General features: G+C 36.0%; 1 protein-coding gene and 1 long non-coding RNA gene across 12 annotated transcripts; one reads left to right on the top strand and one right to left on the bottom strand.

The window, feature by feature from the left end:
• Nucleotides 1–3196: 3196 nt before the first annotated feature.
• Nucleotides 3197–14916, bottom strand: LOC137714596 (probable LRR receptor-like serine/threonine-protein kinase At1g53440). The gene is made up of 24 exons (XM_068453776.1): nt 14835–14916; nt 13591–13762; nt 13433–13504; nt 13276–13344; nt 13119–13184; nt 12957–13028; nt 12691–12762; nt 12536–12607; nt 11943–12014; nt 11779–11850; nt 11613–11684; nt 11386–11457; nt 11204–11269; nt 10984–11043; nt 7515–7550; nt 7385–7428; nt 6763–7130; nt 5932–6130; nt 5670–5843; nt 4594–4712; nt 4270–4479; nt 3924–4162; nt 3681–3819; nt 3197–3529 (listed from the first exon to the last, which is right to left on the bottom strand). The coding sequence occupies exons 1-24, from the start codon at nt 14914–14916 to the stop codon at nt 3197–3199; spliced, it is 2952 nt and encodes a 983-aa protein (XP_068309877.1).
• On the top strand, nt 7901–10630 carry LOC137715124 (uncharacterized). Of its 11 annotated transcripts, none has more exons than XR_011065528.1 (6): nt 7901–8429; nt 8542–8661; nt 8889–9030; nt 9785–10003; nt 10270–10345; nt 10444–10630. It is a non-coding gene; the product is annotated as an uncharacterized lncRNA (long non-coding RNA). The 11 variants fall into 11 exon arrangements; XR_011065526.1 differs by having other exon boundaries at nt 10259–10345; XR_011065529.1 differs by having other exon boundaries at nt 10259–10345; nt 10441–10630.
• Nucleotides 14917–16740: the final 1824 nt, after the last annotated feature.

Below are 16740 nucleotides of genomic sequence, written 5' to 3'. Positions count from 1 at the left end.
TTGAAATATTTTCTAGGGATCGAGATGACATGCTTGAAACAAGGTATTTTCATTTCACAAAGAAAGTATCTGTTGGATATCTATAGGATCATTGTGTGCAAGTTTTTCTATGGAACAAAATCTAAAATTGCTTCCTGATGATGAGAAGATTGGTTGGTTGGTTGATATATCTCACTATAACCCGATCAGATATTACATATTCAGTTCATTTATTATGTAGAGTCATGCAGTCACCTCAAAAGTCTCATTATGAAGCTGCCTTTCACATTTTGAAGTATTTGAAAGGCACACCGGAGCAAGGTATGATGTTCTCATCTCAAATTCATTAAAGTTAAAGGCATATTGTGATTTCGATTGGGTAGGATGTCCAACCACTAGGTGTTCAACTACTGGTTATTGCGTTTTCCTTGGAAATAGCCTTATTTCATGGAAAAGCAAACGACAAAAAAAGGATGTCCAACCACTAGGTGTTCAACTACTGGTTATTGCGTTTTCCTTGGAAATAGCCTTATTTCATGGAAAAGCAAACGACAAAAAAATTTATCCTTATCTTCTGTTGAAGTCGAATATAGGTCCATGGCAGCAGCATGTTGCGAGCTTGCATGGCTCCAAAATCTTTTTCGAGATCTTCAAATTTAGGACCAAGGGCCAGCTACCTTATTTTGCAACAATCAAGCCGCCCACCATATTGCGGCAAACCTGATGTTTCACGAACGAACAAGGCGTATCGAGATTGATTGTCATCTTGTTTGAGATAAGATTATGGAAGGAAAATTTGTGATAGGATTTGTTCCACCCATATCACAACTTGCTTATTTGTTCACTAAAGCTCTTGGGAAGGAAAGATTTCATACTTTGTTAGGCAAGTTGGGAGTTCGCAACGTTCACTCACCAACTTGAGGGGAAGTGTTGAGAAAGTCAAGGATCATCACAAGGAATTTTATATCTTTACTTCCTTCTTAGCAAATAATTTTTTTTTTTCCACAAGGTATTGTGATGTCTTTCTATGGGATCATAGGTCCTTTTATTAGCCCCTATTTATGGTGCACAATTTTGTGTAATGTAGGTAGTGGTTATGACCGATTCGATATAAAAGAGGGCATAGTGTGTATTTTTCGTTGTGTCTGATTCCTTATGAAAGACATTCAGTCCATAAGAATAGAAATTAAATAGGGTAATTATGCTCGTCGTGTCCTTTATATGGAAATAAAAGGACAATGAGCCATTCTCTTGACTCGTACTGATGATAATTTTACTCCACGAAAGATTGAGCAAAAAGCTGCTAAATTGGCCTATTTCTTGCGTGTACCAATTGAAGTATTTTGAAAAAAAGAATTGAAGGATGAATATACTTAGCCCAATATTAATAATTAATCAACGATATCAAGGACAAATATATTGTAATTGGTTACATTCCTATCTTGTATTATACGCTGTCATTGAATTTTATTTTTTCAGTTGAAAGAAGTAATATTTTCTTATTTTCCCAATTCTTATTTACAAAGATGAATTGGAAAACAAAAATAAGGCAGACCCACAAAGTGTTCAAACGAAAGTTATCGACTTTGGCATTAAAACGTTAGTTACAGTTTGTTTGTACCATGTAAATTGCCCTCTAAATATCCATGTTACCAAATGATTCAAACCCACACCTAGACTAAAACCAAACGGACCCAAACTTGGGTCAGCTCAAATTGACGGCACATTATATTGATGAGGACTGGAAACTACAAAAGAAAATTCTGAATTTTGTCACACTGTTAGAAATTATATATTATAATTAATATTATAATATTTAATTTTTGTATGAATGAAAAATAAGAGTCATGTGTCATGGTTAAATTCAAATTCATTAGTTGTATCTGTTCGTTGGAATTTTAGAAAACAGTCATACTGTTTCAAAAAGGGTGGCTTGAGTTCTATATAAACTCAAGCATCCCACCTACCTAATAAAATTAAGAGTAGAGTTTTCTCCAATGTCTTAGTAAAAATCTGAGTCATGTTTTGAGAGTACGGAATATATGAAGTTCGCCAAAGTCCGATGATTGAAGTGTTTTGACTTCGGATTATAGATTGTTGAATCCTGGAAGACGGACGCCTACCGAACTACAAGCACAAGAGTAGGGGCGAAATTCTGTCTTTAGGACATTGCATTTATGCAAGCCTCAATCTCCAAGTTTGTCAGTTTTTCTAACTTTCTCTCTAATTGTTTATATTGATCTCATACATAAATTGATGTTGTGAATTTCTTTATGATTATTATTAATGGAATTCTTGTGTTATTTTCATATTTTCTAATATTGCTCTAACCCACACTTGATTCTACTCATACGGAGGACTTGCTTTCAGAAGTAGTTATCAAATGTCTGATGGACTGGGACATTGGCAGTAAGTTGTTTGCCTTGACATTTGATGAATGTTCCACCGTTGATGACATTGTTCTAAGAATCAAAGACCGGATCTCCCAAAACAGGCCTCTCTTGGTCCATGGTTGGTTATTTGATATTCGCTCTGCTGCACATCTTCTAAATTCAGTTGTGCAGGATGTTTTGGAAGCAATGAGAGAGGTGATACAAAATATTCGGGGAAGTTTCAAACACTTAAGAAGTTCACAAGTGAAACAAGGGAAGTTCAATGAAATTGTTCAGCATGTTGGAATCAACGTATCTTATGTTTGAAACAGCCATGGAATACAAGGGTGCATTTTCTCTCCTGCCAGAGCATAACGCTTCATATACATCAGCTTTAACAGACAGAATGGGAATGGACGAGGTTTGTTACAGTTTATTTGAAATTTCTTGTTGAAATCAATAATGTTTCGGGCAACAAGTGTCCAACTGCAATTATATATTTTCCTGAGACATTAGTGATTTCAAATGTATCAAATCCCTAATAACTCTGCCATTTTCTTCCTTTTTTATTGTCTTGGTGGCCTGAATGCGGATTGACAGGATGGATATCTCTTAACAACAACGAAGAATTCTATAGAAATCAAGAAATGTATTTACGAAGAAAGATTAGAAAGGAAACTGAAGAGTTTATCAATGTATTTCTTCCACTGTTTTATGTTTGTCTATCATGAATAAGACTACAATAGAGAAAGAAAGTATTTATACTCTCCTATTGAGACTTATGACATACACTTCATGCGCACATGTTTTGCACATGTAAGTTGATGACTTGACATTCTTTTTACTCATCCAATAATATCATCAAGAGCTGCAGCTGAATCATTCGATGGCCCTTCAAGTGTCCCAGCGGCCCCTTTCAAAATAGACTGGAAATCTTCATTCACTATTAGATCCATCTCATTACTTGATGAGGGATTGGGGTCTACGAACTCTTGAACAACAACCTTACCTTCAAGCATGCTCATAACTTCAGACATGGTAGGCCTAAGCTCTGAAGCTAAATTACAGCATTGGAGAGCCACATTGATTGTAGCTATCATTTCTTCATTGTTGAATTCTGAGCCCAACCTTCGATCCACTAAGTTCATCAAATTCCCTTTCGATTTGAGATCATGCACCTATAAACATGAAAAGAACAAAAGTAAAATAACTTACGTATCTTGAAAAATAACGTGAACTTTCAGCGAAGAAGAATGTAAAAAAAAAGCCTTCTATCTAGTGGTAAACAACATCAACAAAATCCAAATTAGAGTTCAATTAGGAAGTTACCCAATCAAGAATATAGAATCCTTTTTTATCTAATCTTATCTTCCCACTGATAATCTCCAGTACAACAATTCCAAAGCTGTAGACATCTGCTTTGTCAGTGAGATGACCTTGAATTGCATATTCTGGTGCCATGTATCCACTGCAAAATCATGAAATCATCACATCAATACAATACTTATAGACATATGCCGTAATATAGCTATATTGGAAGGACAAATATAAGAAGTAAAAATAGGGACTCACAAAGTTCCAACAGGATTGGTGCTTATATGTGTTTTATCCTCTTCGGCAAGTTTAGCCAATCCAAAGTCCGATATCTTCGGGTTAAGATGTTTATCAAGCAATACGTTCGAAGCCTTGATATCTCTATGAATAACCCTCAAGCTTGATCCATCATGAAGGTAAGCCAAACCTTTTGCTATACCAACACATATCTTACGCCTCGTTGCCCAATCCAAATCCAACCGACTTTCTTTTGCCCCCTCAGTTTGTCAAGTTAATCAAAATTAGTCATAATTTTGTGCATAAAATCTTTTGTACCATATGCATGGACCAAATGAAATGTAGGTGTACAAAAGTGATACTTACCAAACAAAGCATGATAAACGCTATTGTTTTCCATGTACTCGTAGACAAGGAATAACTGATTTTCTTCAATACAATATCCGTATAGGTATACAAGATTAGGGTGTTGCAAAGCATGTAGCATCTCTATCTCATTAAAAAATTCACGATTTCCTTGATTTGATTTGGGAGAAAGCTGCTTAACAGCAATCTGTGTTCTATCAGCAAGAATGCCCTGCATTTGACTAAGATAGTTAAAAGAAATATCTTCTCTATGGAGAAATTAATCATAATTAGGACTGCTATTATTAATCAATTTAGAAAATAAATTATTTGTTCCGAAGAATACCTTATAAACAGTACCGAAACTACCTTTACCAATCTTATTGGCTTGGTGAAAGTTGGCTGTGGCATCTTTAAGTTCCGTAAAGGTAAACTTACGAGTTTGTAGTTCCACACCTTTCAAATCTGCATGACAAGTAAAACTCATAAGAAATTGTTGTGTCTAAGAAAAATTTCAGAACAATATCATTGTTTTATCTTAAATCCCATTACAGTTTGAAGGCCTAGAATTTAACAACTACCTGGACCTATAGGCAGACATACTTTGCATCATGAGTTTAAAACATATAATGTACCCTCGGAGATTGTGACATCCCACATCATCCAGGGGTGTGATCCTTATATGTATATTCCCATCCCTACCTAGCACGAGGCTTTTTGGGAGCTCACTGGTTTCGGGTTCCGTTGGAACTCCGAAGTTAAGCGAGTAGCGCGCGAGAGCACTCCCAAAATGGGTGACCCATTGGGAAGTTCTCGTGTGAGTTTCCAGAAATAAAACCATGAGGGCATAGTCGGGGCCTAAAGCGGACAATATCGTGCTACGGCGGTGGAGCAGGCCCGAAAAGTAATCCGCCCCAGGTCGAAATGTGACAATTTGGTATCAGAACCTAACCATGGTCGTGGTGTGCTGACAAGGACGTCGGGCCCCTAAGGAGGGTGGATTGTGACATCCCACATCACCTAGGGGTGTGATCCTTATATGTATATTCTCATCCCTACCTAGCACGAGGCCTTTTGGGAGCTCACTAGTTTCGGGTTCCGTTGGAACTCCGAAGTTAAGCGAGTAGCGCGCGAGAGCACTCCCAGGATGGGTGACCGATCGGGAAGTTCTTGTCTGAGTTCCCAGAAACAAAACCGTGAGGGCGTAGTCGGGGCCCAAAACGGACAATATCGTGCTACGGTGGTGAAGCGGACCTGAAAAGTAATCCGCCCCGGACCGGGATATGACACAATATCTTAACAACTATTGTCTTAAGAGTGTGCACTTAAATATGCATGAGAAGTCAAAAAAGAGGATAAACGTTATTCTTAGCAATAGAACAATGAAAAGAAAATGCAATATAACGGAGAAACAAAAAATACCATCCTCCAATGTTTTCTGTAGTCCTACGAGGCATCTCTTGATCCAAAGAATAACCAGCACTGTTAATATGATGGCAACTGCTACGCACCCCCCAACTTTAACTATTGTGCTTATAGGCAGACAACTCCTACCATGGGGTATGGTGCTTACACTTTCTGTTGGAGAATCAAAGTCTGCCAATATAAAGTATAATTTTATTAGAATAAATGTAAATCTAATAGATGAGAGATTACTTGCAGATACAACATAGGCAAAACGTACTTGGTGTCACACTAATCGCAGATATAAGAGGCCCATAGACACCTCTATAAGGAATGGCAGTCGTTCCTTTTCCTGCCCAATATAAGTGGATCTCCAGTGTGCTACCAAGAACAGTAACATTGTCGAACTCTTTGACAATTCCCTTACCAACACCTCCTGCTTCATCCATAATATTAAAGTCTTTCTGGACCAAATTCCCCTGCACAACAATTTCAATATGTAACAACATTAATTCTAGTTTCATATTTCAATTCCACTCGAGAAAAGTCATACAATAGGGTACCAACTGCAGCTAAACCTATTGCGACATACAACTTCCTAAAAATGAGTATAATATACTAATACACATGAGACTAGCTAAATACTGCCTTCCATTTCCCTCCCAAAAATAAAATAAAAGAAAATTAGGTGGTAATAAGATCAAATTAATGAACTTCTGTTCAAATGATGACTGAAAGCCTACATGAAGTGTATCAGGCAAAGAAGGAAAACTAGGCAGCACTGACTTGAGGCTTAAACAATCAGATGAGAGAACTTAAATAGACAGGTTTATATCTGAAAGTTCTACATATCTTTTAAAACTTCGTATAAAATAACACCCAAATAAAGCAGCTAGACGACATATATATAACCTTCCAAATATGTGTCGTGCTCTAATCATACCAAAAGCAAAATCATGTACAGTTTAAAGACATAAAGTGTGATCTATAATGGAACGCGCTAAACAAACTAAATGCGGCCCATTGAAGTTATTGTGGTCTTTGACAAAAAAAAAGGGTAAATAAACCAGCAAAGAATCACAAATAGTAAATGAAATTCACTTGTACTCACTTGAATTGAGATGTCAAATAAGCGTTTTCCGAGACTGCTAAATGTCTGGTCATTTGTGAACATTATTTCGGAAAAGTAGAGCCGCACTTTGTATTTGCCTTTTAGCATGCAAAGGACATAATACTTGAGTGATACAGGGGCAATGCGCGCTGTTTGATAAAAATCTGGACCGGTGATATTTAAAGATAACACATTTGTTGCAATGTAATTTGCATTAGGCTTGTGCATGTACAGCCCCGTGCTGCTAGAGCCCCACTTTTGAGACGACGAAAAAAAGCTTGATGGTCCTAGAGTGCTTAAGTCCTCTTCATATGTATGACCATCAAATTTCGTCTTCCTCCCTCCACAATTGATAAATATAGAATGGTCTACATGCGTGACAAGAATATTATTAGAAATTTATACTCTACAATTCATATGTATGACACCTATAACGACAATAAACTCATTAGTTTTTGCATGTTTTTTAGACCCCATTCGAACATTGACTCAGAGTTCTCAAAGTATCAATTCGATTAACAACGTGCAACATCCAACAAAAGTACAAAAAAAACGTTGAACTACACAACCAACCAATCTACTAAGATAGACGAAAGAAAAAATTAAATGAACTTAAACTCACCTTTAGGTTTTGAGGAGCAAGGAAGGCCCTTCTTCAAGCACCACCTACTCATTGAAAGAATTAAGGCTCAGTCATACATTTGTCTTATGATGTTTGATAAATACAGAATTACAAGTTTTGGTGAACTTACAAGTTTTCTAGAGACGAATGACTAGAAACTAGATTCCTGTAATAATAAAAGGAATTAACAAATAATATTTGACGGAGAGAGAGCGTAAAAAGAGGTTTCACTACAAAAAAAAGAAAAAGGCCTTTGGGCACAAAATTATGATCACAAATGAGGAATTTGTGTGTCTTTCAACACAAAAAGATTAACACAGTGCCCATCAAGGACACTACATATTGTGCCCAATATAAAAAAAAGTGGACACAAACACATTTTGTGACAACTTTGTTTAAAAAAGTGGACTCAAATATATTATTGTGCCTGTATTTTACATCTAAGGACACAAGTATTGATTCTTTATTATTTTCCATAAACTTATGGTCCCAACCCGACTCTCTCTCTCTCCCCTTAACCCCACCCACACCACACACCCCTTCTTTACCCCTCTGTCGTCTCTCTGCCTCCCTCAGACTCTATCTCCAACCCCTTTCTCTCTCTGCCTTCCCCAGATTCGGTCCATCCTCTCTCGTTCTCGATCTCTCTCATATCTGCCTCCCTCAGACTCCTTTCTCTTGCCTCCATCTCTCTCTCTCTCTCTCTCTCTCTCTCTCTCTCTCTCTCGCTCTCCAAGACTCCAACCCCCTTTCTATCTCTACTTTCGCCAGATTCGGTCGTTCTCTCTTCCTTTCCTGAACGCTCTCAGATCTGGGCTTTTTGGCCTGACACCTCCACGATCCGAGTTTTCTACTAGTGACGAGGTTCCTGTGACCGTGCAGGTATCAGCGGCGCTGGACAAAGAAGAGGAAGGGCTGTGCAAATCCGCAGGAACTTTGCTTGTGGTTTGCTTTTGTGGGTTTGATTTTTGTGTAATTTTTTAACAAATTTTGATTTTTTTGTATTATATCTCGCAGAAAACTCAACTTCTCCTCAGTGCGTTTGGTAAGTGATTCAGCTTTTTCCTACTTATTATTTGGTTTTAGGGATGCATCTCTACATTTTTATCTAATCTTACCACTGAGATGAAACCCTGACGATTTCGTTTTGATGTCAGTTGTGGTGCTTTGTTGGGGCTTTCCCGGCTATTAGAGTATAAATTTCCCAGAAACTCGACGAACTCAGAGAAAGCAGTTGGAGCAGCTGTGACTTCTATTTTTTTTCTCTCTAGAAAATGGTATGAACTCTGATCACTCTGTCTCGATCAAATCTTACAAAGTTTTCAGCTTTTTCCGATTTTAATTTATAGGTTACACTGTTCTTTGATAACTTCCTCATCTGGGCAATCTCCAATTTTCGTTTGTATTTTCATCTGGGAGGAGTTCTTGAATGCTAATTAATCAATGCTAGTAGATTGTTAATTATTAACTTGATGTTTAAGCATGGACATTTGTGAATTTCCAGGTTTACAGTTTTGTAGATTTCGTTTTGCTGTCAGTTGTGCTTTGTTGGGGCTTTCCCAGCTAAAAGAGTACTTTGCGTTTTGGTTGCTCAATTAATAAATCTGAGATTTGCTAGCACCTGTGATATTGCTGTTATACTTTGGGTACGTTTTCTGTCCTGCTTTTTTCCAGTTTGCAGATGCATTGATAATTGTTGGATTAAAATGGATTTGTATTTTTTGGGAAGAAATGAGAAGAAGAAGAAATTGAAAGGAGAAAGCTTCACACTTTGGTGTATAATTAATTGAAGAAAGAGAAAATTACTTGGTAAAGATTTGAGCTTTAGCTATTGCATGCATATTCAGCTTTCCTTTGCATTTGAATAAGTTGGAAACTGAGTGGAAATTGTTGAGAGAGAGAGAGAGAGAGAGAGAGAGAGAGAGAATTGTGTTGGGGTTTTGGTAAAGATTTGAACTTTGGTGGTAAGCAAGCTGCTTTAAACTCGCACAGGAAAACCCAGCAGCATGTAGATAAGTAGACTGAATTGGCCTTTTGAATAAGTTTGAAATGAGTTCGAAATTGAGTAGAAAAATGTTAGATAGAGAAACAGAGAATGTGATTTGATAATTGGTAATAAGATTAATCCTTGGTGACATATATTATATCAAATTAGATTAGAATTTATTTGGTTAAATTAGATTAAAATTTGATCATATAAAATAAAACAATTTATACATATTGGAAATAGGCATTAAAAAGTTTAAGTCTCACATTACATGGATTAGAATGACTTTTCTAGATGCTTAAATCCTTTTTGCTGAAGAGTGTTTTGTGTTTCTACTGCCGATAACCAAATGTTGTAACGTATACCTTAATATATGTTATGACGAGGATGTGTACATCTTCCGTCCTCTTCAGTTCAATACTCTGCCAGTTGTGAAAACAGCGACCGAGCCACTAAATCCATGTATGTGGACAAAGATGGTGGAAGGACTAAGAAAGATAAGCAAGAGTTATACTCTTGCAATCACTAAAGTTGAGGAGTCTGGGGAGCACACGATATTAGGGACAGGAGAACTCTACTTGGATTCAATAATGAAGGACCTAAGAGAGCTTTATTTGGAAGTAGAAGTCAAGGTAATTGTTTGCTCCCAATCCTCATCCTCTCTTCACGTTATTTGTTTTTAAAGTAACTTTTCTACCCCTTAAGAATGTAAATTTAGGGTTTTTGAAATTTAATTTTCGAATTCTAGATTAGGGTTTCTAAATTTAGGGTTTGTGAAATTTAATTTTCAAATTCTTGAAATTTTGGTTTCACAGATTCTATTTAATTGATCTAGTGGTTCTTGGGTTTTTGCTGATTGGACCATCTTTGACTCTTGAGGTTCAAAGTATTTGTGAAGGTTCTGGTTCAGTGCAGTAGGAGTAAGGCAGAAGCTAGTTGAGAGAATTTCTGGCATTTTGTATAAGATTTGTGAAGTAAGATTCTTCCCTTTTTTGTTCTGCTTCAAAGTTTTAATTTTGTGGGAGGTTCAAATATTGCACATGTTATCTTCATTAATTCGTTTCTGGAGCAGCAAAGGTTTGATGAAGTGCAAGGCTTGTTGGGGAAGATGCATCTGTCCGAAAATGTTTGTTTTCAAGTCTTTTTGTATTAGAGAAAAAATATGTAACATTATAATATATGTTTGTGAGATTGGGAAAGTGAAAGTTGGTTTCATGGTTGTAGGCTGTTTTCCTTTTATGAAAATTTAAATTTTTGCATTTCCTCAATTCAGTTTCAATTTTTTAAATTTTGATTTTTTTTTATATTTAATTCTTGTTGGCACAATTATATTATAAGTGTTAATAGGGTCGGAAAAGGTATTCTGATAAAGTTGCCAGAAACAGGCACAAATAGTGGTCCATTTGTGCCTGCCTCTTTTAGCACCAAATAGACTATTGTGCACTTTTTGCAAAGGCAACGCCTATAGAGAGCACATATACAAATAAAGTTGCTGCACTGTTGTTGGTCTATGGGCATGTATGCTGGTGCTCTTTGGCCTCAAAGGGCACAGATAATTTATTGTGTGCAGTGCTCATATTTTTTTGTAGTGTTTGGATATTGATAGACTTACACGGTCAAATGTTGGCAACTGACGGAAGGTGATCCCGTAAAATTGTTGTATGACAAGTCCCTGCAACAGATTTTGTGTGGCATTGATGACAATTCTAAATTCATATAATTGAGAAACAGAGAAGTGAAATTGAAATCGAAGTTTGCCAACATTTTGTGTTAAAGAAACAAACACAAATAAAGCAGAACTTCATAGATTAGTGTTAAGAGTATAGACTGACTGGTCACGTTTGCTTTGCAATATCCCAATTGGTACTTCTCCGGTCAATATGTTGTTGCTCAAACACCTGCACACGTAAAAATTAACGGTCAATGAAATGTAAATAAGGCTGACTTGAGAAATATTTAAAACTAATGTGTACTGTTTGCACCAATAAATGAATGTTTCATTTGACCGACTTACAGGAAAGATAGATGGTGAGCACGTTCAATCGTCTGTGGAATTTCTCCTGTTAACTTGTTAAAACTCAAGTCCCTACAATAAAAAAAAGAAACATTATACTAACATACATCAGAGGTTTGTTTTGAACTTTTGAAGGTTTATTGAATCCAAAAACTCAAATTCTTGTTCATTTTGGCAATAGTACATGTGTACATCTATACAATTATGTTGATTAGAAAAGCACTTACAATATTAATAGCTTTGTCAGCTTGCCAAGGTAATTTGGGATTGTACCACTAATTGAGCAATTTCTCAAAATCCTGTGTCACAGGAATACGAACAAAAATTAGAATAATTGCGTCAGGGATTACACTGAAGTACAATTTCAATACGTTTATGTGATATGGAACTCACACTATCTGGATATTTTTCATATATTTCAAAGTAGGAAAAGGCATACTTGGTCCATTCAAATCAGATATCATCCTGATGCATAACAGATCAGAAATATTTATTTGTTATATAGTTGAAAAATTGGAATACATAATGATCACAAGATAGAGGAGCAATGGTCTCACAATTCCTTTAAGTCTTTCAATGAAGATATGGTGTAAGGAATAGGGCCTTCCATGGATGTACCTTGCAGATCACTGCAGTAAATTTAAGTTAACTTTTCAGCCGAAAAGTGATAGGATACAAGTATATTGAAGGGAAAGGAAATGCAGGAATGAAAAGAAAATGCAGAGAAAGGAAACACAAAAAAGAAATCATTTCATTTAATCACTATTCTCTTTCCTGATGGCTCAATGCCCTTATTAAGGCTAGAAAGTAACTAAAAGTAACTAAGAAGCTTCTTAGTACCAGATTAGCAGTAAACCTAACCACAACATGATCCCTATAGCAATATTCTTAGTCTTTTCATTAAAAACAATGTCATTGTATACATATATCTGATTGGAACGGCATATGACAGCGAACTTGTTCCATGTAAGTTCTCTCCTAAAAGAGATGTATATATACAATGACATTAGTTTTAAGGAAGATTTTAGAAGACTGTTGAATAACTCGGTACAATATATCTAAAGATGATCCTAAAAGAAACGTTCACAGTCAAAGATGGGAAATAAAGAGTAAAAGATGGGAGATGACTACAATGAAGAGCAACACTCACAGTTTTTGAAGTTTACTCCAGTTTCCAATAAATTCAGGTATCTTTCCTGATAATTGGCTCCCACCTATCCTACTGCAGGCATTAAAAGAAGATGAGAAATTCTTTGTGTAAAAATTATGCACGTTCGTATAATCAAGCCATTTTGCATCACTTACAAATCAATTAAGTTCTTCAGATATCCGTACGACTCTGGTATCGTACCAGTAAAATCGTTCGCAGAAAGAAGGCTGTTAAAAGTAAAGAGTCAGTTATGAAAGATAATCCAATGAATTTGTGAAATATTTTTACATTACATGTTACAAAATTAGTTTAATCACTATAGAGCACTTGCGGTGAGAAGTCATACAAAATAGCAAAAGTTTCATGAAATTTGGATTTTGAAAAACTTTGGCAAAAATAGGAAATGAGAATGCAATCTTACAGTCTTTCCAAGTGAGTCAACCTCCCAAGGTTTTGCGGAAGAGGCCCTTCAAAGTGATTATCTTCCAACACCCTGGAAAAAATGTATTTGTCAATAAAGGTTATGCATGTTCCTTCTTTCTTTTAATTATCAACAAGTAAATAACATTAATACAAAACTTACAGCTCTCTGAGCAATGTAAAGTCACCAACAGGAATTGAACCGCTAAGTCGATTCCCTAAAAGATACCTACAACACACTAACAATAATTTCATGCCATGCCTAACATATATTATAAGTACCCACGCCGCTATTATTTAAGGTCCGCAGAATCACTTACAGAGAACGAATGGGACACCGAGAAAGGCTGGCAGGGATTGATCCACTAATGTAGTTGTGAGTGAGATCACTATTTAATGTGAACAAGCGTTAGAATTTCATCTCCATAATCCAGTTAATATGCATAACAAATTCAAACCAACAACGTAATCACTTACATTTCTTCCAAATGAGTAAGGTCCCCAAATTCCTCAGGTATAACTCCGGTTAAATTCAGACCCTTCAGCTTGCTGTGATACCGAAATTCAAGCAACAGTTAAAACTTATTAATCAGTTGTACTTAAAACAATAAAAATTGAAGCCCATAAAGCCTTACATGATTCTGACATGGCAAGTGTTTGCAAAGGAACACTTGCAAGTGACATTGCAAAAAATGTGGGCAGTGAAGTATTTGAAGAAGCCTACCCCACCATCTTGGCAAGAAGTTTGGCTGATATTTTTCCAGTGAGGGTTATGTAATTTTCTAGAAATTGTTTCAAGAGTTTTCACTGTCACATAAACAAAAACAGCTCTTGAAGTTCATCACTTGCCAAAAATCACATGCAATGAAAAAGACATGGTCAATCATACATGTTCACCCTTCAAAGGCCTAACAGAATAAAAAGAATGCTAAAAATCCTTCACTTGTTACAACTTATTTTGATCAGAAAAGCATAAAAGTACATGTTTACACCAATAAGAAATTGCCACATCATTTAATTATAGGAAATATGAAATTACCATATTATGCAATTATTGGTGCCTTGTGAGGCAATCGACATATACTGCAAATCAAACAGACGAATCCTTTACTGCCAAATTATGCAATTTGCACTCATATAAATTGTTTAAGAACCATTATGAAAAAGACATTAATTTTTTTTTATTGGTTTAAACATGTACTTTTATGAAAGATAAATGCCCAATTCCAATTTTCATGGACTAGCCGAAAAAGAAAAACAGAAGATTAGGTAACAGATGGGCTGAATATATGGGTTAACTAAGAGATGGGCTGAAGACAGGACTTAATCTCGCCCATTAGAGTGCAACCCAAAGTTTCTCTATCACGGATTCATTAGGGTCCGAATCGGTATGTCGGAGTTTTAGTCTTGTCGTGTGTGTGTTGGAGATATTCAGATCGGTGGAGAGTCGCCAGCTTTAGGCGACACGGAAGCCGAGAGACCTAAACTACAAACCCTAACCCCAAAACTCTAAGTAGTGTCATGTCCATTGCAGTTTTATATAAGGGAAAGGTATCCTCTCCTCCAAATCCACCTAATCAACCCATCCTAGGATCTGAAAATTCTAAAAATAGAAACTGAAACAGAAAAGATAAAGATGCATATGAACAAATACAAAAACAAACAAAGAGGAAAATTTCATATTTCTTTGTTTTCCAAGAAAAATTTTCTCAGGAAACAAATAGAGCAGAGCACTTCTCACAACACAAAACCAACTGCAATCATGCTCAAAAGACCAACAAAAATCTTCACAAAATCCCAAAATTACCATTCATATTTGCAGTAAAACTTGAGAAATGTAAAAGCGAGAAGGAAAATGATGATTTTATTTTGTGCTAACCTTCTTCCAGAGGCAGAAGCTGAGCACAACTCAAAGCCAGCAACCCCATCAAAAGACCGACAACAATCACAGAACTTGACATTGTCCTCGGATCACTACACAAAAACAAAAACAAAGACAAAGAGTGTGTTGGTAACTTTGTGTGTGAAAGAGTGGTTTTTGTTTTAGATTGTTAATGGCTTTGTCCTTAATGTGTCTTTCGGTTTTTAAAACAGCTTCTAACTCGTCAATGACAACTGCAAAACCACTTTTCTAATGCCCTGATGATGGATGCATGCATGGCTCCGAATGATATACAGAATAAAAGAAAAGTGGAAGATAAAGGGGTTTCCCAAAAGACAGTAGAACAAAAGGGGTTCTAGGCTAGTCAACAATCTTCATGTACGAATGGTTGATATCGGTGCCACGTGGTGCATTCCGAAGGACCAAATCAAGGGAGCAAATATCCTAAAATTTAGCAGATGGAAATGTTATTCATACATTTTTTTGTATTACATTTTCATATTACCTTAAGTGATATTTGATGTAGACAGCTATATCATTTGAATTATTCAGATTTTTAAATTTAGTTCATTATTTAATAAACTAATAATTAAGAAAAAACTAGTTAATTAAATAATGATTGTGGTATACGAGAAGTCTTTCTCTTTCATTTTCTTGAGTTTTTCAAATTTTTCAAATGATGTGGTTGTCCAAATCAGTTGCCAAGTATAGAAATGTGATATAAAAATATGGTATGAATAACATTATATATTTCAGTACTTAATCTCAACAAAATGTCTTCTTTTAATTATAAAACCTACTTGATATATTCTTCTACTGATGTATATCTCAACGTCAAAATCTTACGAGAATACCACTATCTTGCTTGAATACCAGTAGTATTTTGCGGGAATACCACTATCTTGCTTGAATACCAGATCTTGCTCGAATACCAGTAGTATCTTGCGGGAATACCACTATCTTGCTTTCTAAGAAACTGAATACCACTATCTTGCTTTTTAAGAAACTGAATACCACTATCTTGAGGGAATACCACTATCTTGATTGAATACCAGTAGTATCTTGCGGGAATACCACTATCTTGCTTGAATACCAGTATCTTGATTGAATACCAGTAGTATCTTGCGGGAATACCACTATCTTGCTTGAATACCAGTATCTTGAGTGAATACTACTATCTTGATTGAATACCAGTAGTATCTTGCGGGAATACCACTATCTTGCTTGTTAAAAGGTACGGCAGATCATTTTAGGAATGAATGCATAATCTTACGCCACGTGGTGAAAGGCCCAAATAGAAACGGGAAAAGGGGTGGTTGGGACCCATAGTGCTTCCGATGAAAAGAAGTGCATATTTTTCAACGGAATCTTCTTTCCAAGGCCAAAAATTCCGAGAAAGATAACAGGAGTAATACTTACCGGTTGGTAGATTAAAAGGGGATTCTTTCCAAGGTCCAATTGATACTATTCGACCGGATGTAAACCTACCGCCGGAGTTGGAGAATAAATTCTACCGTCTCAAATGTTTTTCATTTATACAATGATAAATGGTATATGTGTCTGTATTCTGGGTACACTGAAAAATCTTTTCATAGACCATGGTCACTTTATTTGCATCCACTTTAGAGTTTCCTTCTGTGCTTGTTAAAAGACTCAAATTGCTAGCACTGTTAAAGATTCAAGTCGGCATGAACAAATAGAGGCATCGTACCGGCCATCAGGCCACAATTCAAATACCATTCAAATTCAGCAAATAGCAAAGGTCAATGCATGTATACAATTTGTGCAATGCGTATGTCTGAAAAAATTATTGGTACGTAACAAACCACTCGTATGTTATATAATTACAATTTGGGTAATGCTATAGAGTGCTTAACAAACTATTGGTACATTATATACTTCC

Source organism: Pyrus communis, chromosome 14 (genome assembly GCF_963583255.1).
Source record: "Pyrus communis chromosome 14, drPyrComm1.1, whole genome shotgun sequence".
In the NCBI taxonomy this organism is placed as follows: domain Eukaryota; kingdom Viridiplantae; phylum Streptophyta; class Magnoliopsida; order Rosales; family Rosaceae; genus Pyrus; species Pyrus communis.
The sequence above is the reverse complement of the archived record's forward strand: the minus strand, read 5'-3'. Positions and strand labels throughout refer to the sequence as shown.